Below are 23,050 nucleotides of genomic sequence, written 5' to 3' on the forward strand. Positions count from 1 at the left end.
CCACTGTTTGATAGGATCCAGGCTCACATGGTCTAATTACCATCCTTATTCCTTTTTGTAAAAAAAACTACCCATAAACCCATTTAATCACCTTTCCTAGTCCGCTCCCAGGTGGTAACAGCCAGGTCAGATTCTCTCCAGTGACGCTGAGGGTTGCAATTTCTCCACATCCTCCTAACACTGATCATCTCCTGTCTATAAATTCTAACCTACCTAATGGATAGCAGATAGTATCTCATTATGATTTACAGTGAAAATTAGTAAAACAGACAAGAGAAAAACAACAGGAAAAAAGCTATAAGCCACTGGGTGTGGTGCATGTCTATAATCACAGCACTCAGGCTGAGGCAGGAGGATCACTGTGAGTTTGAGGTCAGCCTGTACTACACAGTGAGAACCTGTCTCAAACAAACAACAAACAAACAAACAAACACAAAAAAAAGAAAGAAAAAAGGCTATAAATCAAAAGCTTTGATTTTTTGAAAAGATTAATGAATTTACAAGGAATTTAGCTAGACTGACTGGGGAGGAGTTGTATTTAAAATAAAAGAGAAGAAATTACAACTGACCTTCAGGAATAAGAAGAATTAGGGGACAAATTTAAATTCAGAGTCTAGAGACAGTTATGTACATGACCGTCAGTGCTGCTGTTTGCCACTCAGGGAGCAAAGGCAAGACACTGCAGGGCTGCTGCACACCTGCAACTCCAGCTCGCTGGGACACTGAAACAGACTGCTTGAGCACAGGAGTTCAAGGATAGCTGGGAAGCACAACGAAACGAAACAAAATGAAATGCATAATTAAAAACAAACAACAACCTCCCAAAGTGCATGCTTTTTTAAAAAGCATGACACTTACTAAACTTCTTTACACATGATGTCACTGACTTTCTGAACCAACCTTGAGACAGATTGGTGTCATCATCATCACTATTATCACTGTCACCACCACCACCATGCTCCACCACCGTTGTCGTACTGAGGACAGAACTCAGAGCCTCCCATCTGCCAGGTGATTGGTCCACCGACCACCAGCCCATATTCTCAGACCCAGGGGTGTGAGTACTCCTGCACCTGTGCACTCACTGATCACTGAGGGATGCCAGGGTCTGGATCTGGCTCCAGCCTGCTGATGTCCCCACTCCCTCCTCTCATGTGTTCATCTTGCACTTCACCCTTTTGGTAGGAAGCTCTTAGAGAGCAGAAGCCTCCCGTGACCCCAGTGCACTTGCCTTGGTCCAGACAAGCAGAGACACATGTTTCTCTGTGGTTTGCTGACTGAATAAACAATTCCAACTGACTGCTAATAACTGTCTAATTTGGATGCTTGAAACACACCACTACTGCCAAGCATTGAGAGGGTAGAAGGTAGGCTATTATTCACTGTCTTAGTTACTCTTCTCGTTGCTAAGACAAAATACCTAATACTCAAAGTTAAAAGAAGAAAGGTTTATTTAGCTCAGTTTGCAGAGGTTTCAGTCCATAAGTGGCTGGCTCCAATGCAGGGTGGCATGGCACAGAGGAGAAACAGTCGATGGAAGGGTAGGCAGGAGGTAGCAAGTAGTGACAAGCAACAATCAGCAGATTCTTTCTGTCCCTTTATATTGTATCCAGGGTGAGGCACCCTTAATCCTACCCAGTAATATGCCAAACCAATCCATAAACTAATTTAGTTATCACATAATCTGTAACCAGTATCACACGCTACATCCTGCTATCTCTGAAAAATCCTCACCTATGCACTCATGAGGCTTTTGGGGCTCATCTAGGCAAAAATCATAATATTCACTTAGCTAATTCAATACATTCAGCTATCCCAGGAGGTTTATAGTTTACGGTATTAAGCTCAAAGTTTCAAAGAACACATATATTTATCCCTGAAAATAACTGCAAGGAAATCTAGGGGATATTTTAAATAGGGAGACTGCTTTTGGACATAGTTAAGAAAGCTTTCATTAATCTGAGCTCCCCACATACACGCTTTTGTGTGCCATGGGAAACCACACTTGCACTAAGTTATATAGAAATTCCACTGCCTGAAGAAAATTCATAATGTATTTAGCAACAGATAAATACAAGCGTTTTAAAAAGCATTTTAACCTCAATACTTTTACTGTTTTGATAGCTGTTTTAAAAATGTAATATTAAAAATTGTGAAATCTATCACCTCTTATCTTCGGTTAATATGACTAACATTTACTATTGTTTTAGTGCTGATTGGATATAAAACCTGAAAAACTGGATCACTATTGTTAGTGGCTTCATCTGGCAAGTGTATACCCAGATTTTGTTTAACAGTCCTTTCTCTGAATGTCTGTTCCTTATAAATTGGTGTTTGCCTTACAAACATGATTTAGAAATGCCAATCTAAGTCCTGCTTCAGTGTACCCAGCAGCAGTGTGGCCCAAGGTTAACTGAAAGCACTTTGGAAAGGCGAAGACCTGGGGCAAAACCTTGGTTCTGCCACACTGTGCCCTGGCCTTGGTCATGTCACCTAGGAAATGGGAACAGTCACAGTGCCAGCCTTCATACGCTACTGTGAGGGTGAGAGCCTCACCTCAGATCTGACTCAAGCAACTTGCACATGCATTTGTGGTGGTGACAGGGCACATTGCACAGAACTGAAGAACCAGCCCATGAGCCCCCCGCCACCACATCTTCACTGTCCACACAGCTGGTTAAGTCTCCCACCTCTTTCACAAGTTTCTGCCTTGGGTGGCTACCACCTGGACCCAAAGGCAAATACTTTTCACAAGGCTGGCTCCAGGGTCACCCAACTGGCTTGGAATCCTACTTCCCCATAACCATACCTGTTCTTTACCCCGAGGTGTAAAGAGCACCAGAAAAGTGGCAGATGGCCAAGGACAGCTGACTGCATAGCACTTGCAATGTCCTAAGGATGTAAGAAACCCAGATGGAGCCAACAGTTAAAACTGGACCTACAGTAAGAACCACCTTCTTCTTGCCTGTGCCATGGGGTGACATTCCAAGTCTCCCTATCATATGTAGCCACTCTGCTATTCCAAGAGATAGTCTCATCAATGAATATACCTCCTATTTGTGATGCTGTCCTATAACAGTCTCCTACTCTGGCTCTGGACCCTGTTGAGGCCTCTGGCCTCTGGGAGTGCTAAAACAACAGAGCTAGTGCATTCTGTTCTCTCCTTCCACTAGCATGGTGCCAGCTGGTCATTCACCCACTCTGTACTGAATCAGCCCTTCCACATGGGCAGCCACAGAGATGCAAGACTGTCAGAAGACCTGGTTGGAAGGAGGTAGCAACATCCATCAGTGGGAGGAGGTCAGGCAGAAAATATCACTCACCAAAACCCGTCCCATGGACTATGCCTGTCATTGATGACAGCGTCTATGCAGGCCAAGCTATCTGGATAAGCTGTGGTGGCTTCTTCCATGACCAGCGCCAGAATGAATCTGTAGAAACATTGCAATTTGGAAGCAAAACTTTCCCGCAACTCGGCACTTTTGCTATCTGGTCTCAGAGAGAGGGGATGACACATAGCTCTATGGAAAGCTCTCTGCCACTGTACACTGTAGGAGGCAGCCACCCAAGCAGGTGTGAGGTTGACTATGCAGCAGGCACTAGATTGCTATCATCAACATACTCCTGTTACCTGTGGCAATGTGAGAAACAGCCCTGTCACACTCACACCTCACCTCCATGGCAAAGGTAAAGAGTCACCATGCAGAAAGACACTTCATGGCAAATGTGCTAACAAAGTGCATCATACCCCAGCCAAGTACGGTGGCACATGCCTGTCAATGAAGCATTCTGGAAGGCTGAGGTAGGAGGATCACAATTTGGAGCCCAGGATATGAGGCTGACCTGGCTATAACATCTATCACCCCACTGATCGCCAGGGTTGATAGCTGATCTGGCTGGCTAGGCAGGTGTTCCCTACCTCCCTCACTACTCCATGTACGACCCTCCTGAAGCTGTACACTTGGTTGAAGAGGACGACCACTCCTGATAAGAGAGGGTTTCTTTGGTGAAGAATATATACATAGCTGTACTCCCCTGCAAGAACCTCCAAATAATCCCTCACAAGTTTCAACCTCATCGCCCCCATCTCAAAACCAAAAACAAAAATTTAAAAAGGGCTAAGGATGTAGCTCAGTGTGAAGGCCCTGGTTTGGTTCCCCAGAAAAAAACAAACAAACAAAACAAAACCAAACCCCCTCCCCAAAAGAAATCTATTAATTTATATTTTAAATGCTCAACAATTCAAAAACCAGAGAATTCAGCTTTTTATAGAAAAAAAAAAAAAAAAAAACCACACTGGATGCCATCATTTGTAAAGTCTGAGGAAGATCTTGTAAAAACCAAAGCTTGTGCTGGCTGGGGGTCAGAACCACCCAAGTTGAGGCACTGCCAGGAACTTGCCCCAAGGCAGGTCTGGAGTAGCCCTGAATCTGTCTGGTAAGCTGTTGCCAGCTGCAGGACTAGGGCATCCACGGGGGACCAAGGTGGGGTGACTCAGGTACACTGCATTTCCAGGATTTGAGGATCTAGTAAGCAACACCGTGCACACAGCACACAGTGTACCCACACACAGCTGTCAGAGGCCAGTGACATCCCCATACCAAAGTTCTATACTAAAGCACGCCCTACAGTTCCTGCTGAAGGCAACACCTGATCTCTCAGGAGTGCTCTCGTGCTTCCTGTAGCACTGGGGTGCCACTGTGGCTGTAACCTCCTCAGATTATTGTATCACCAAAATGAGTAGAGAGGAAACGGGTGCAGGACCGACTGATGCACAGTAATGGAGCCTGGCTCTACACAGGGCCAGGCCAACGCTCCCCACCACGCTCAGCACGACTCACTCTCACCCAACTCCGTCAGGCCTGACCTGCGGATTTGGTGTTCTGCTGATTCTCTTCACTCTGGTTTTCCTTTTGTTTCTGTTTTGGTGCTGGGCATTTTGGTGTTTTGAACCCAGAGCCTTCCATACACTAAACATACATTCTACCACTGAGAAACCCCGCAGCCTATTTATTTTTTCAATACACAGTCAAAACCTTTAATTTGGGGCTGGGGATTTAGCTCAGCGGCGTAAGTGCCTGCCTTGCCAGCGTGTGGTTGTGAGTTTGATCCCTGGTACCAAAATAAAAAAAAAAAACCCTTTTTGTTTTAAAACAAAAACAAAACACAGAAAAACACTTTTGCCTCTTCCTCTTGCTATAGTTTGGTTTCTGCTAATAGAAAGGAAAGGAAAAAGTACCAGTTCAAATGTACGAGAAAAGCCAACACAATTATTGTGTGTGTATAAAAAGTTGTATTCTCATCTTCCTTGAAACAAAAACAAAAATGTAACTCTCTAGGAAACCAAGTGGATATCAATGGGTATTACACCCCAAGAGTTAAAATCTAAACATGCACCCTGGCTAGCAGGATCTTTTAGATGGTACTGGTGCTTGTGCTACTGAAGTCTGATGTAATATGTAAAGTTTAATATTACAGAAATAGTATCATGGCAATATTGAATAATATAGAAATAACTGTACCTAGAAAGGCATACTTTTCTTTCTATTAGGTTCTCTTCAAGGAGTAGCTTGATCCTTCAAATTTTAAGGTGAATATTTACGGATGAATGCTTGAGTTCGTGGTGGGGCTTTAGGCGCTCAGCAAGCTCACTGTAATGATTCCCTTTAAACCTGCAGAGCCCTTCCCATCAAATGGTGCCTCCGGCCCACCACAATCCTAAGGGCTAGTGACTTAGACATCAGGTCACAGGGAGCAATATCAGCCTGTTTGGAGCAGAAATGCTAAGTATTCTGGACACAAAGCTGCCAGTTTTATGTTACAAATTCTATGGCCCACCTGTCTACTTTTTCTCAAAGAACCTGTCGAAGAAAATTGAATTTATCAATATTCTATTTAATTATTATTTTTTTAGGGACGTTCTATTCTAGCCTACAAATATGTTTTCTTGTAAATATTACAAGTCTTGCCCCTCATGGACATCCTCAACCTGCCATATTTAGGTTTACGATCCATTTTTCCATTTGATGAGTAAGGTTCTAACTTTTCTCCACTATGCCTCCCAACCTCTTCTTTTCCTCACTGATCCAGTCTCATCTGTGCACCAATCAGGTCTCCCTGTCTGTGTGGACATTGTCAGTTCCCAATGCTATCCCACTCGAGTCCTGTGTAGCTTATGTTTGTCACCATATATCTTTTTTTGTTTGTTTGTTTCTTGGTACTAGGAATTAAATTCAGGACCTTGTGTTTGCCAGGCAGGCACTGTGCTACTGAGCTATATCCCTGGCACTGTTTGTTTTTGACAAAAGGTCTCCCTATGACAGTCCAGGATGGCCTTGAATGCACAGCAATCTTCCTGCCTCAATCTTCAGAGTGCTAGAATTACAGGTGCGTGCCACCACGCCCAGCTTGTGACCACCCATGTCATCACAGAGTTTTATGATTAAGTCTTGGGACCTCTTCCTGGATCACCTCCAATAACTTTCTTTACATAATGGGGCTGAATGATCCCTTTCTGTGCATACTGGCACTACTACAATTCTCGAAGTCACTGCTGGTGAGTGCCAGGTGTCATCATTAACAGTTTGGAATGGCTGAAAAATGAGTAAGGATAAATGGGCACCTTCTAGAAAAACAGGTAGAGACAGTGTGAGAGTGAGAGCAGCTCAGAGAACCTCCATACTACAAGCTCATGCAATGCAAAGGTTCAGGTCCACTAGCAGTAGACAACAAGGGGGCTTCAGAAACCATCTTCCCCTTGGTTGACTTTGGAAACCATCATAAATCGTATTCTAATCTGAACAGAAAATACAGACAGAGGCTGCTTCTTCCAGTATACAACACAGAAAATGAAATAGTCCCTCAGGTGACGAGTGACATCACAAGGGTGGGTTTAACCCAGAACAAGAGTGCCTGGGGGCTGAACCCCATCCCCACTGTGTGACCCTGTCCCCATTGTGTGGTGCTACAGGCAGAAGACACCTTCCCAGCCCTCTGACGTGGGGCCAGACGGCTGGGAAGGGCTACTCCCTGGGAACAAGGAGCTATAGGCACAGTAGGTTGTGTCTATACATAATTTGGAAAACTATATTCACCAGCACAATATAATTTTAATGTTATGAACTACAAAAATAAAACATTTTGTTTTGTTTTGATTATGTAGTCCAGGCTGGCCTCGATGTAGCCCTAGTTGGGCTCAAACTCCAGGTCCTCTTGACTCAGCCTGTTAGGATTACAGGATGCAATGTCAAATCCAGCTTCAGAAATAAAGCTTTTAAAGACAACTTTTGCCAGAAGAGGGGGCACATGCCTATAATTTCTGTACTCAGAATGCTGAGACAGGAGGATTGTTGCAAGCTCAAGGCCAGTCTGGGGTACATGGAGACTCTGTATCAAAAAATACAAGTGCACTGTGGTCAGAAGCTGAGGTACTCAGCTGACCTCCCTGGTGATGAGGTGATTGGACAACAAGGTGATGGGGAAGGCTGTGCTAATAACACAGGCAATGAGTGACAACAACTGCTGGTTAACCTGACGGTATTGCTTTTACTTTCTCAAAAAGCTCTGAAGGCAGCAGCTCAGTGTACGGGGGTGCATGTAATTAAGAACAGCACCAATGTGTGCATGTTATATGGATGCCAATTTATTAAACAGCACAGCTGTATGCAATGGAAGCACTGAATTAGGGTAAAATCTCATAGACTTAAAATCAACTGGCAGGTCTAACACAAATGTCTGTCAGCAGGAACAAGGCCCTGGGATAGATATTTTGAGGTCAAGATCAGGTGACATGAGGCTCAGACGCAGACTCCAGAGCCTCTAGGTCATGAGGCAGAACCTTAGTTCTCCCACATTCAAAGCCACTGGGTAGCAGGTGGGGAGCTACATGCAGGTCGGCTAGTGGTTTCCAAGGAGAGGGCATTTCTGTGCTCCCAGGACAGCCACCACAGGACTCTATGGGTGATTTCCCACTCTGCTTGGCCCACATGTAATGGTGAGGTCAATTCTTTGTTAACGTGAATTGAGTAAATGCATGGAGAAAGCCAATGAGGGTCCTGGCCCTGCAATGTGCTTGCTATCAAACTCAGCACAGTTGCCAGGAGCACACATGCAGACAGAAAATTCTGAGATGCATGGATAATCAGCTGTTCAAGGTCACCCAGCTATGGAAGATGGGGCTGGCGGGGCTGGCATTCCAACTCAAACCTCTCAACTTGCAGACAGAAACTTCTGACCCAGGTCCACCATGGTAAGGTGACAGTTTATTAAGAAATCTGATACTTTTCCTTAAAACTACATACACAGTAACCACAATGAGCACAGTACGAAAACACCAAAGTACACAAACTACACTGTGATGAGTGTTCATCAGCTGAAGACTCTGCAAACCCTCCATACGTTAGCTCCCTTTCTCCCCTCCTGTCATCATGGATTGGCATGGCTTTCATGGAGCTATCTGAACCACTTTTTGCACGTTACTCTGGGAAGGCCAGGAATCACCACTTGGGCTTGTTACCAGATACTGCACTGCGTGCCTGAACCCTCGTGCACCCTTTTATAGCTGAGGGACACTCAGTGTATAACACTAGCTCACAGTGCACTGTGAGCACACCTGACCATGCTTGAAGTGTACTGCTATCTCTCTTGGGTTGAGAGATTTTCTTTGTGTTTTCAGTTGTGTGTGGTGCTGGGGACTGAACCCCTGGCTTTGCATATACCAAGCACATGCTCTACCATCTTATTCTTCAGAAAATAAACGTGCATCACAAACTTACATTTTATTTCTTAAAAACCTTGGACTAAATAAGTCAACAAACACATTCTAATTATTAGCCTTCTCTGCTGAGGATCAACATACACTTTTTGACATCTGCTTTTAGTTTTGGTAAAATGAGGAAATGTTTTCAACAATTCCAAGGAATTCATTAACCCAAGAAAAAGATGTGTTGTCATAGAAGCAGTGAGGGGGAGGGGGTAATGAGAGGACAAATAGCATGTGAGACAGTGTCTTGATTGACCTCATTTATGTAGCCCAGGCTGACCTCAAACTCATGGCAATCTTCCTGCCTCAGCCTTCCAAGTGCTGGGACTACAGGTGTGTGCCACCATACCCAGCATTCCAAATGGCATTTCTGAACCATCCTATGGATAATGTACACTGTCATGGTTAAGCTGCATACTATCAAGTTCCAGAACGGTGGCAGTTGTACCATGTTCCAGAATGGTGCATAGAAAATTTGTTCCTCAGAATCGGATTCAGAACATCCAGCAATCCAGGCACTCAACCTCTACAGGCAAGAGAGTAAAAGTGTGGTTACTGCTCCAACTGGCAGCAGATCTTGGCACCATCCACACAGTGCTGGTTTTAGGTGCATGCAGAATACAAGAGCTGTAGGGTTAAGAAGACTTCCACCTTGATTTCAGGAGGCCTGGGCAGCTAGGCAGTGCACCCCTGAGAACATAATGTGTGAAGCTGTGAGTGGGAAGCCAAAGTTGCAATGGAGACCCCAGAAGTTTGGAAAAGCCAGGAACACTGATCATCGAAGGAAAGCTGCAAAGAGGGAGCAAAGTAGGCCTAAGAGAGAAGCTGTGGGAGCTACCACCACCAGAAGCGCCACTGGGACAGAGTCACTCAAGCCCTTTGGAGCTCACAATTTGCCATATTGCTTCAGATGCTGGATGTGGAACCATATGATTTAATATTTGCTCTGCTGGATTTTGGACTTGCTTTGGTCCCAATCCTTTGTATTCCCTGTTATAAACTCAAAAACCCAAAATGTGCTGTACTTATTATAACTTGTTCTCTTCCTGTAAAACTTGTGTAATTGCCAGTTAAGTTGCAACCTTGTAACATACCCACCATGTAACCCCCTCCCTGCCTCCCTGGTTTCTGTAAAACTAAACCAAATTACCTTTCATGGAAACAAGACCCTGACCTTCCCCTTGTGGCTTGCTACTTTGTAACTCCCTGCAGCCCCTGGCTCAGCACACACTTCCCTGGCTGCTTTTCTGGGACAGTGCTGCTGCTGAGCTCAACTAATAAAGCACTTCTTTTTAATTTTGAGTCTGTCACTTTTCTACCCATATCATTTGGGGGCTTCTCCATTCGGGATCCCACGTTTTACCAGGATTTACTCCACCCACCCCACCAAGGCTCCTACTCTTCAGATGACATCCGGATCTTTTTGAACGTGGCTTCTTTCTACCAGCAGGTACTGTACTTATTACTTTCATTTCGCTTCACAATCTTTCTCCTTTCTATGACTCAGGTCAAGTTTTCAAGCTTGTTCCCATTTGGGCGAGATGTCCGCAAAATCTTGTCTTAGCTCTCCTATATCTTCATCTTCTTGTTCTGTCCCTGATTCATCCCTTACTGAGAATTTCTGCAATTTAAGCTGGATCTAATATGTAAATCATCTCCTAGAGTTTTTTTTTTTTTTTTTTAGCTGATTAACTCAAGTTGACAAAATTAGGTGATTTTTATGGGGTTATTACTCAATTGAAAACAAAATTGGTTATTTAAAAACTCCTGGGGCAGGTCTGCCATCGACAGACAGGGGAGTGGCCAACTGGTAATTTTAACTAGCTCCTGGTTACAAAATCAAGGACCTGCTCTAGTCTCCATAGCCTGTTGGGTGATTCTTTGTCTTTGCGGCAGGTTTCCGCCATCTTGTCCTTGTGGTGGGCTTCCACCATCTTGTCTTTGTGGCAGGCTTCTGTCATTCTGTATTCACTCATCTGTATCCTTGTCTCGAGTGTCTATGGGCCAGCCAGCTTCCTCCCCTTTGTCACCCTTGCAACTCCTTAATCCTTTTAAGGATTTCAGGGATCGAGCTGCCAGATATGGAGATCCCATCTACCCTAAGAAGCTAAGAACGTTGTGTGAACTCGAATGGCCTTCCTTTGGTGCCAGATGGCCCTCACAGGGAACTTTTAGCTTACAAGTCTCTCAACACAGGTCCGTCAAGTCATTTTTGTACCCCTCATAAGCCGGCCATGCATCCTGATCAAGTGGTCTGCATCAAAATTTGGATTGATTCGATCCAGGATCCACCCTCATGGATTTGAAAACTCCTAGGGGAAGGATCCTGGGGGGGGGGGGTGTAACCTCTTCTCCTGGCAATGATGAAAACTAACGTGTCACCTCCTCTTGCTGTTCTCCCTCCTCCTGAGGATTCCCCTCCTCTTTTCCGGCCCCCTTCTTACTGCCCTGATTCCCCAAGCTCATCAGAACCCCCCCCCCGTGGGCCTCTATCCCACCAAGTCCACCCCATACTCACAGCCATTGTCCCCCACCACCCTCCTCCGCACCCAGCCCCGACTCCACTGACCTACCCTCCATTCTACGCCCTGGAGAAGTCCCTCCATTGGACTCCTCCCAGGTGTCTTTCTTCACCTATGCCCCCTTCTCTACCAGTGATTTGTACAACTGGAAATTACAGAATCCGCTTTTCTCTAAGGACCCTCAGGCTCTAATATCTCTACTTGAGATCATTTGTTTCACTCATCGGCCAACCTGGGATGACTGCCAGCAGCTTTTGCAGGCCCTCTTCACAACTGAGGAGCGCAAACAAATCTGCACTTTGGCACGCCAATCTGTTCTTGACACCAATGGGGAGCCCACTTCAGATCTAACGAGGCTCGATGCTGTTTTCCCTTTGACCTGCCCCAACTGGGACCGCAACAGCGATGAAGGTAAGGAGGCTCTCCATCGTCATCATCAGACTCTTCTTATGGCACTCCAAGCTGCTACCCAGAAACCGCCTAATCTATCAAAAGTAACTGAGGTAAGACAATTGGCTTCTGAGTCTCCGTCAGCTTTCCTTGAGTGCTTCCTAGAGGCCTATCATATATATATATATAGACCTGGAGGCACCAAAAAATAGACAAGCTATTAATATAGCATTTGTCTCTTAGTCGGCCCCTGATATTAATCGAAAATTGCAAAAATTAGAGGGTTTCAAAGGAATGATGACAGGTCAGTTGATAGAGATAGCCCAAAAGGTTTCTGACAAGAGGGAAGACCCATAAGAGAAAAAATTAACCAAGATTTTGGCAGTGCTAGCAGAAGGACATACTCAAGGCAAAAAGGGAAAAAACCAACAAATGAAAACCCCACTAGACAAGAATCATTGTGCATATTGCAAAGAATTGGCCCATTGGAAAAAGGATTGTCCACAGTTAAAGGCCATATTGGAGAAAGGGGAAACCACCCCTCGGGTCTTGTTAGAAAAAGATTGACAATTTCAGGGTTCGCCTGCTCCCCTCAACCCCAGGTAACTTTAACTGTGGTGGTGGGGGGGGAGGACAACTCATAGATTTCCTGGTTGATACTGGACTCTGTTGAGCTGGCACAACCCCTCCACACTACAACTGGAACCCCTTCTGACCCACACATTTGGACTGAGAGGAAAAGCCAAGCATTTCAAAAACTAAAAGCAGCCCTTGCCCAAGCTCTAACATTGGCCTTGCTAGATCTGACTAAACCCTTCATGCTGTTCGTTGCACAACAACGAGGAATAGCTAAGGGGATACTAACTCAAATGTTGGGACCAGGGTGCCGCCCAGTTGCATATCTCTCAAAAGGATAGGACTCAGGTTCCTCGGGCTAGCCTAATTGCCTCCGAGCCATCCTGGCTACTGCCTTAATAATAAAAGAGGCAAATAAATTAATTTTTGGATAGAAACTCCAAATTGTGACACCTCATGCAATTAAAACCTTCTCAAGGCCCCGCCTGACAGATGGCTCTCAAATGTGAGGACTGTGCAGTACCAGGCCCTCTTGCTTAACTCTGATCTTATTGAATCCAAGACTACCATCTTAAACCCAGCAACTCTGCTGCCAGATGATGACCCACAGCTGCCCATCCATGATTGATGGACTTGCTCTGTACCACTGCCAGTCTTCGTTCAGACCTTACTGATCTTCTACTAGAGAATCCAGATGTTGAATATTTCACCGATGGTAGCAGCTTTCTTTTTGAAGGTAAATGTGTGGCAGGGGTGGCCACAACCACTCCAACACAAGTAATTTGGGCCCAACCCCTGTATCGAGGTACCTCCACTCAACGCGCCGAACTCATTACCCTCAGGGAGGCTCTAAAGTTGTCTAAAGATCTAAGGACCACGATCTACACAGATAGCCATTATGCTTTTGCTACCATTCATGTACATGGGGCAATCTACCAAGAGAGGGAGCTTTTAACCTCTACTGGTTCACAGATTAAGAACGTTCCTTTTATTCTAGACTTGTTAGCCACCATCTGGCTCCCCAAATCTATAGCAGTGGTACACTGCAGGAGCCACCAAACGGGAAAAGATCCAATCTCGATAGGAAATGCACTCTCTGACAGGAGGGCTGGAGAGGCAGTTCTAAAGTCATCCAGCAGCCTATGGCCCACTTGCTGCCAGTTCTGCCACCCCTTTGTTTGCCCCAATTGGTATTCCAAGTCAGATCAAGCTAGACAACTGAGAGCAAAACCCGAAAGAAAGGCGCTGGGGATTTAGCTCAGCAGCATAAGCGCCTGCCTTGCAGGCAGGCAGTCGTGAGTTCAATCCTTGGTATTGATAAAAAAGAAAAAGACACACACACACACACATACACATACACACACACACACACACACACACACACACACACACAAAACCTGAAAGAGCCTCCCGAAAATTGGCTCCAATTGCCAGACAGACAAATTCTAATACCCGCTGCCTTAGGAAGAGACTTGATTCTTCAAATCCACCAGGCCTCACACCTAGGAGGCTCAAAATTGGCTGAGTTCTTCAAAACTGGTACTTCATTCCTAAGCTAACTCAATTGGCAAAGAAAGTCAGTCAAAGATGCCCACAATGTCTACAAGTAAATACCAAAGTCACTACTATCTCAGAGGGAATTCGATATCTGGGAACTTTTACAGGAGAACACTGGAAAATTGATTTCAAGGACATGGGAAAACCAGGATTACATGGACATAAGTATTTGCTGGTTTTGGTGGGCATTTTCATCAGATGGATTGAGGGATACCCAACGAAGACCGAATCAGCCTCAATTGTTGTCAAAAGCTTTTATATGAAATAATTCCTGGATTTGGGCTTCCCTTATCTATGGGGTCTGAAAATGGCTTGGCTTTCATAGCTTCTATCACTAATAAAGTTGCTCAGTTATTATAGGTTGATTGGAAATTTCACTGTGTCTACCATCCCCAAAGTTCAGGTCAAGTTAAAAAGATGAACTGAACTCTGAAAGAAACACTTAGCAAATTGATTTTAAAGTCTGGCGAAAACTGGGTGAGTCTCCTTCCTTCTGCCCTCCTTCACGCGTACGTACTCCATATATAAATAGAATAACCCCTTTTGAGGCAGTCTGTGGGAGACCTCCACCCTCGTCCCCTGCCTTGATAGTACTCACTTGGCAGAGACTGCCTAACCACAGTTTGATTAAGTCCCTACAGGCTCTTCAACCTTCATCCATCAACTCTTCCGAGACCACCAAGCCAGGCCACATGCAGCAAAGACCCTTCTGACCACAAGCCCAGGAAATCAATTGTTACTCAAATGCCATTCTTGCAACTCCTCCCTTGAACCACATTGGACTGGATCATACATCATTGTTCTCAGCACTCCCACGCTTGTCAAGGTGGCCAGAAAATCCACTCACTCCCACATCAAGGTCCTCTCTCTGGATACCCAGGACACACGTAAGTAGACTGTTACTCAGACCGAACATCCCCTGAAACTCAAACTGCCAAAATGTTCTTGATAATGATAGTTTCTCTTGCTTGTTGGGAAATGGCTGCTTTGTCTTTTGAACGTGACCCACCCCTTTACACCTGGGAATTAACAAATGCCATACAAGGCTATCTCATAGCTAAAAATACCACACCCCATGCTGTCCAGGTTACAGATCTATATAACATCATGGGTGGCCAGTTCTCCACAATGAGCTCTGCTAATTTGGGAATCAGCAATAAATGGGCTTCATCCCAAAATAGGGGCAAATCTGAGGATCTCTATGACTGCAGTAGCTCTAAGGGACAACAACATCTATAGAACAGACAGTTTTATGTTTGTCCCCGAGAACAGTCATCTGGAAACCCTCGCCATAATGAACTCTGCGAGGGATACAATCAATTTTATTGTAATTACTGGGGATGCGAGTGCATCTCTCCATGGGGAAGTAACGATCCTTTCATTGATCTCAAAAGATCCTCAAAACCAAACTGTGCTTCCCAAAATCCCCCTTATGTTCAACTTTAAACAAGTCCACCACTACTCATGGCAGGGGGGAAAACTTGGGACATTGGACATTGTGTCTGGATATGACCCAGGAACAATCTTCCATATTAATAGGAGGCAGGCTGTTGAGCACCCTACCGGACCAGCTATTGGGCTGCTGGCCCCACCTGCTCCCCCTACTAGGACAAATCAGAATCCGCCTCCTACTGCTACCTCTACTCTTTCACTGCGGCAAACCCTGTCTCTGACCTATACAGTCCCTTAGACAAAATGTTTTGATACCTCAACCATAGAAATCCCAATCTCACCCAGGATTGCTGGCTATGTTTAGATCCAAAACCACCCTTTTACATAGGGGTGGCTCTACAAGCATCCATTGGTTCAAATGTCTCTTTCCAGATCCAGAACTCTTCCAACTTAGACTCTAACTCCCCTTGTTGGTGGAGACAAAAACCTGTCCTAAATCTAGGGAATGTTCAAGAAAACAAAACTTACATCCAATCTGATGATGCCTATGACCTCAACTTTAGCCCATACCTCTATCTCTGCCTTAACCCTATTTTGTTAACAAATGTTTCATGTTCATCAGGCCAACATTTAGAAGCTCCCAAAGGATCACGATTTGTTTGTACCTCAGGATTGACTCCTTGTTCATGTTAAATGTCTTTACTAGACAAACTGAACTATGCATTTGGTCCATGTGTTCCCCCAGGTTTATTGGTATTTAGGTACAAGTGGATGAAAACACCTAAATCTTAAATCAGACCTTTTTTGGTCACCTCGAGCAGATCCTGTTTTAATCCCGATCCTTATGGGGTTGGGTCTGTCCAGAGCTACAGCTTTAGGGACTGCAAGTTTAATAGTTGGTGACAAAAATTATGAGTTGAGTGCTCTCATAGATAAAGATCTTAAATAAAAACATTCAGTATTAAAACTAGAGGAGTCACTAGGCTCTTTAGCTAAAATGGTCCTCCAAAATCATAGAGGCCTAGATTTGCTTATAAAACAGGTGGTTTACATGTAACATTAACAGGCCTGCTGTTTCTATACCAATCACTCTGAAGTCATACAAGACAATATAAATAAGTTTAGGGAAAAAAAACTCCAGAAATGAGAGCAACAGTGACAACATGACCAAAGCTGGTTTCAAAACCCATTTTCACTGACCAAAACTGGTTTCTCACTGTCCCCCTGGCTGACCACCCTACTCTCAGCTCTTATAGGACCAATTATTCTCTTCTTACTTGCTTTAACTGTCGGGCCATGTATGATAAAGTGCCTTCTAAATCACATCCAGGACCCATTTCAAGCAGATAAACTGTTTATACTTAGACAAAAAGGATATAACCAGTTATCTACATATGATTATGCAACAGAGTCAAAGATTTGACTCAATGACCAAAAGCAGTGGGGAATGTTAAAGCTCTAAAACCCAAAATGTGCTGTACTTATAACTTGTTTTCTTCCTGTAAAACTTGTGTAATTGTCAGTTAAGTTGCAACCTTGTAACATACTCACCACTTAACCCCCTCCCTGCCTCCCTGGTTCCTGTAAAACTAAACCAAATTACCTTTCATGGGGACAAACTGATCCTAAGACCCTGACCCTTCTGTGGTGGCTTGCTACTTTGTAACTCCCTGTAGCCCCTGGCTCAGCACACACTTCCCTGGCTGCTTTTCTGGGACAGTGCTGCTGCTGAGCTCATCTAATAAAGCACTTCTTTTTAATTTTTGGAGTCCATCATTTTTCTGCCCATATCATTCCCGTTTGTAACTTATGGAATGAAAATGTTTATCTTGTCTCACTGAATGTTAGAAATGTTTGTTTTCATTTGTACAGGGGTTTGCAAATAAGAGTTTGCCTTAAATCTCAGAGGAGATTTGGGACTTAATTTTTCAGCAATGCTGAAACTGTTAGGACTTTGGCAACTGTTGAAGATGGACTAAATGTCTGTTACATAAAATGATGTGGATGAGTCTTTGGAGGCCCAGGGGAAGAATATTATGGTTCTTTTTTTTTTTTTTTTTGGTACCAGGAATTGAACTCACAACCTCACACTTGCCAGGCAAGCACATAAGCCACTGAGCTAAATCCCCAGCCCGAATATTATGGTTCTAATGTAATATAATGTTGACAGACTTAATTCGAGTTCTCAAGAATTGTTAAACCTGTGTTATAATGTTCAAATTGTGAAACGGTATGAACACGTGTGTCTCTGTCTAAATACAGTTAAGAAATGTTTAAAGAAATGTATCAGATTGCTAAATTGACAAGTTTAAGGGACTCAGCAGGAAGCCAGGGATCTCACTTTGTAAACATCTAGAACCTGTGCCAGAGGAGGGTATGGAGATGGTATGCTACCATCCCAAGGGGTGATAGCTTGCTTACAATATAAGGAAGGAAAAGAGGCTTGTTCTTTCCTCCTTTTTGCTCTTGCTGCTTTTGCTGCCTTCTATTGTTTAAGTGTTGCCCCTGTCCCATGCCACCCTGCTTTGGAGCCAACTGATTATGTACTGAAACCTCCATAAACTGTGAGCTAAATAAACCTTTTTTCCCCCTTAATTTTGGGTGTCAGGTATTTTGCCCCAGCAACAAAAGTAACCAAGATATACACTCAGAGTGACTGCCCCTGAAACCTGCAGCTGCAACACTCCTCAGGGCCACTCCAGCTCAAAGCTGCAACTTTCTCAGAGGAGATCTGCCTGCCTCACAGGAGTGCACTGGGCACTCATGGGAGTTTTTGAGCATGTACCAGCAGCTGAGCAGGCAACATTTCCTTTCTTGAACAGTTATTTACTGTAAGAGCAATGAAGACAAGAAAGAGGTGACCCAGTCACCTCCTCTCCAGGCCCTGACCTCTCCCCCATCCTGAGGACTGGACAGGGGAAGCCAAACCTTGCCTCCACCTGGAATCTTGGAACAAACTGCTCTCTGTCCACACGCCACCTCAGGAGTAGGAGCTGGGGCTTTGGATCAAAGGACTTAGGACTCCTCTTACTGGCAAAGGGACTTATTAGCCCTGAAAGCCATGTCTTTGCCCCTGGGGAGGGCCCACAACAGCAGAAGCCACTAGAATCTGGAACATATCTGAAGGGACAGTTAAAAGTTGTAACCAACTTGTCCTGTCCCTAACAGCTCACCCTCAACCCCAAGCCATCTCCCAGGGTCTGAAGCTGCTTTTGCTGTCCCTGTAAAGAATGCCCACCCCATGTCCCATTCCTTATGTCACTGAGCTATGCTCCTTGAGCCACTGCTGTGGGGCAGCCCTGTTTTAGGGACAGAGCCCTGCTGCTCAAAACCCAACACTTGCAGCATGTGCAGTGAGGATGGGCTACCCTGGCTGGTTATAGCTGACAGGTGATGTGGACGAGGGTGCCATGACCCAATGTGGCTTCTGAGTTTCTTGGGGTTAAGGCCTGTGAGAGGATGAGAAAAATAAAGAAAAGACAAAGCTGGGGTCAGGTGGAGCCCTTATCCTCCTGATGGGAGAAAAGGTACTGCTCAACCACTGTAGCACATTTATACCCTACAAAGAACAATGTCAATTTCAACCCCTGCTAGCAACTTGTTTGCTTAGAAGGCCTGGGCCCCTTGCCTTCTTGGTGCTGAACAACTTACATAGTTTGTTTTGGTCTCTGTTTTTTTCTGGGCTAGCCGTGCTTTAGCCCCACACTTGATCAAACTCCAGCTTCAACAGCTCTCAACACAAGGGGAGGAAATGGTAGAGAAGCTCAGCTTCCAAGTGACCTAGGTCACCAATGAAGAGAAAAAATGTGCCTCACAGCATGCTGATGACAGCCTTCCAAGTGCCTACTGGGTCAAAGACAATAACCATACATAAGAGAAATCTGGTACTATTTAAACAAAAGCCAGGAACATACAGGCTGGCAGGGGAGTTCTGCATGACAGGTGCAGCTGGGCAACCTTAGGCCTTGTCGCTGATGTCCTGTGTGGTGCCATTTGGTAAAGTGACATGTGTACCCCCTCTAGGAGGGCCCAAAGAAGCCTAAGCAGGTGCTCAAACACATGTCCCAAGGAGTCTTCATGTGCAGAGATATTCAGGCAGCAGCACCACACACTCTCACTACCCTGGTCTTATGAATGGGTCCTACCTAGCCTCAGTCTCAGCAGGAATCTCCTTTTCTCAGGTCAGAGTAGTTACTCAAGTTTCTGTATCTCCCTCATGCTACACTTGACTCCTTGAAGACAAGCATGAAAAACTGCCACCAAGAGCCTGTAATCTGTTACAGGAGGCTGAGGCAAAAGAATCTCCAGGGCCCAGGAGTTCAAGGCCAGCCTTGGTGACACAGCAAGATCTGGTCTCAAGAATCCTCTCTCAATATAGGCATGATCACAACAACAAAATTTCAAGGTCACTAAAACACAGCGATTAAAAGCAATAAATATGTAACTTAATAGTATAAGAAAATATACAGCTTTTTCATTAAACTATCAGTTTTTTGTTTCCCCTAATTAGTTCAAGAATCAAATGTTGAACAAATGACACCTTTGAACAGGAGACAAGAAACACTAGAAAATGAATAAAGAATTAAATAAAACTCTTTTGACTGTTGCTGCCTTTTAAAATATCATAAGCCATTTTATTTAAACATCTGTATAATGTAAAATAAAGCAGTACAAATGCTCTATTTACCAAACTTTCCAGTGGAAGCTTGAGATATATATATATATATATATATATACACATACATACATATATATCTTTTAACTGTAGTAAAGCCATTAAAAGGTGATTTTCAACAATCCCACTGCATGAACCAATTTAATTTTGACACAAGAATTTGCTACTAATGACTACAGACTTTCAGCTCTGGCACCCTGCTACATCAGCTTCTTCCTGTTCTCTGATCCCGTGACAAAAAAGTGCAGAATTTTTATTTCAAGAAAATGTTAGCCTTGTGCTTTGTTTCTCCAAACAAACTAAAACATGTGATACAAATCCTCTTGTCCATAGTTATACCTCACAGCAGGACAGTGCTGTTGCCCTATGGGATCAGCACCTGTAACATAAAGACTCAGAGCAACAGGCAGTGACTGTTATCAGCAACGCCATTTACTGTCAAGGATGGTGTGCTAGGCATTCTACTGAGCACTGCATGAGCAAATTATCCCTGCTTGATCAGTCCTACACAGGGTGTGTGGTTCCTCAGCGAGCCAGAGGTCGCAGAGTGAAGCAGCACAGCATCAACCAAAACCTCCAATTCTGACTGATAGTGGAGATCAGGGAGGACTGCAAGGAAGGAAGGCAAGATGGGCAAGACAGGCAAGGAGCAAAGATCAGTTCTGCTAGGTGAGGCCCCGCAGGGGACAGCCTGGCCTGTGAGGTAGGTAAGTCAAACTGGTACTGATGTGGGTCAGCAAGATAGGAAGACCACGGCAACTTTGGGATGGTTTCAATGGGGAGCAGAAAAGGGCCTCTGCCGACTCCTGGTCCTGATGGGGCCAGACCTCTCGCCTCTACAAAGTCCTGCAAATCCCAAATGCTCACACAAAGCACCACATGTATTATTTACCACATAGGATTTTTCTTTTTTGAGGCAGGGTCTTATGTCACCCAGGCTGTCCTCCAACTCATACTCCTTCCACCTAGGCCTCTAAAGTAGTAGTTTCCTAAATACACTTTTGAACTCATTGTCAAGTGAGTAGCTGAAAACAGAAGGGTCAAATCCCAGTTCCAGCACCTAAAAATACCATCGTTTCTATTCCTGAAAGAGCGTGGTGGCTAGAAGAGATGGGTGTTTCATGATACTAATCCCAGGTTTTACTGGGTATTTTACTGTGAGGTGCTTTTCTACTTAAGACTTGACCCTCCATTCTGTGGGAACTGTCCAGATGGAACACCAAGGCTCTGAAACATTGTCACCTACCCAAAAATCACACTGCTAAAAGAAGAGGTCCCCGGACTTGGTTCTCACGCCGAGGAGGGGATTCCGACCCGGATCCCTCACCTGAAGTGGGACCCGGACTCGAACCCTGATGCGAGGAGGGAACCAACTCGACTGGACAGAGATATCTAGTGTTAACCACAGCACTGTGAGCACTGTCACCGTCATTTACCTTGTGCACATACAGGCGCGCACGTGGGACTGTATGCACTTCTGTGTGCCCGCACCGATGTGCGTAACTGAAGGCACACATTCGTACAGGCATATGCACATGTATGCATGTTTGCATATGTGTGGATGCCTGTATGCGCGTGCATGTCTATATGACAGCAACTCAAGCCCACCTACGCACTTGGGTATGGGTAGCAGGGTCCGGTCTACAGAGTGACTCTGGGGCCTATCTCTCTACTTTCCCTTTCTATCGAACTAGAGCGCCGTCCCAATCACTTGGGTCGGAGGACAGTGGGAAAAGCGGGACGCGTCCATTCCCGCACAGCCACGGACCATCGTCTCCACCTCGATGCCTGGGCCTCGCTCCGCCCCGCCCACACGCACGACGTACACACGCACGCTCTCTCAGGACGCGAAAGCCGGCACCGCCCCTCCCGAGTCCTCCCTCCCGGCCCCTGCTCTCCGGACCCTGCGACGCCATCCCCGTTCTCCTCGGTCCTCCACGCCTGCCCGGGCACCGAGCACAGGAGCCCCGCCCCCTTCACCAGAACCAATCAGCAGCGCCCGGGAGGCGGCGCCGCGGGCCCGGCCCTCCTCCCTGAGCCCTCATTGGCCAGCCCGGCCGCCGCTCAGAAGGTCACGGCCCGCGCCCGCCGTCCCCCCTCCCCTCCTCCCTCCCTTCAGCAAAGGCTGAGGTGGGGCGCAACGGCCATGGGCCACAATCAGGACCAAGGGCGCAGTGGGCAGCGAGGGCAGGCGGGCCGAGCGGGCCAAGTGAGCCGCAGCGGACAGGGCGGAGGCCGCAGCGTCTCCGCGCAGCAAGATGGCGGCCTGGCGGCGGGCCAGGCGCGAGGCGGGGCGCTCCCTTGCGGGCGGCTCGCGGCCCGAGGGCGGAGGGCGGAGGGCGGAGGGCGCGAAACGGCCGGGCCGCGGCCAGGTGGGGCGCCGCTTACCTGGGGCTCGGCCCGGCGCGGCCTGCGGGCGGGGCCCGAATGTACGGCACGGCGCCCCAGCGCGCGGGACCGGTAGGCGGCGGGGGCGCGGGGCGGCGGGTTGTTGTCGTCGCGGGGGTCAGAGTTCGTGACCCCGACCGCCGCCGCCGCGCGCTGAGGAGGAGGGCGACTGCGGCGCTTCCTCTTCCCGACGCCTGCCCGGCGGGGGGGGCGGCTCGCGATTGGCTGCGCGCGCGCGGACGCCGCGTCGCTCCTCCCGGTCTGCGGCCGCCGGGCGGGCCTGTGAGCGCGGGCGCCACTCGAGTTGGTTCCCTCCTCGCGGCGGGGTGCTGGGTCTGGGTCCCGCTTCAGGAGAGGGATCCGGATCGGAATGCCCTCTTGGGGGTGAGGACCGGGTTCAGTGGCTCTTCACGGGACAAGGATCGGAGGTCGGGCCCTCTCCACGGGTTGAAGGGTCGAGGTCCTTCTAGTAGATCTTCCTCCTAGGGGGAAGTCAGAGTCCACTCCTCGGCTAGTGGGCGACTAGGGGTCCCCCTATGGGCGGGAGAATTGGAGCCAGGGTCTTGCAACTCAAGGTGCGAGGCTTCGGAGTCTTCCTCTTCGGGCGCAGCATGTGCGTGGTGTGGGAGATAGAAGATTAGGGGTCCTTCCCCCTTTTCCGGGTGCGGCGCGGTTGTCGGGGCTGGTATTTGGGATAGGGGCCGCAGTGAGACAGTTATATGGCCGGTCGGGAATGTTCGTTAGCAGAGTGTTTTCCTTGCACTTTCCTGGGTCGTGCGGAGTAAATGC

General features: G+C 46.5%; 1 protein-coding gene across 7 annotated transcripts in view; it reads right to left on the reverse strand.

Moving 5' to 3' along the window:
• Nr2c2 (nuclear receptor subfamily 2 group C member 2) overlaps positions 1-22,399 on the reverse strand; it is a 59,456-nt gene extending 37,057 nt beyond the window's left edge. For 5 of the 7 annotated variants that reach the window (XM_063237782.1, XM_063237780.1, XM_063237779.1 and 2 more), the window contains exons 1-2: positions 22,262-22,399; positions 3,324-3,431 (exon numbers count right to left, since the gene is read on the reverse strand). In XM_063237782.1, coding sequence (XP_063093852.1) covers positions 3,324-3,338 — 15 coding nt within the window. In that variant the 5' untranslated portion in view covers positions 3,339-3,431; positions 22,262-22,399. The remainder of the gene's footprint in view (positions 1-3,323; positions 3,432-22,261) is intronic. The other 2 variants (XM_005000600.4, XM_063237781.1) reach the window with 1 other exon arrangement.
• Between the last annotated feature and the right edge of the window lie 651 nt (positions 22,400-23,050).

The sequence above is a fragment of the Cavia porcellus genome, unplaced genomic scaffold, assembly GCF_034190915.1.
Source record: "Cavia porcellus strain 051 isolate PalLab524CR breed Dunkin Hartley unplaced genomic scaffold, mCavPor4.1 scaffold_27, whole genome shotgun sequence".
NCBI classification, from domain to species: Eukaryota; Metazoa; Chordata; class Mammalia; order Rodentia; family Caviidae; genus Cavia; species Cavia porcellus.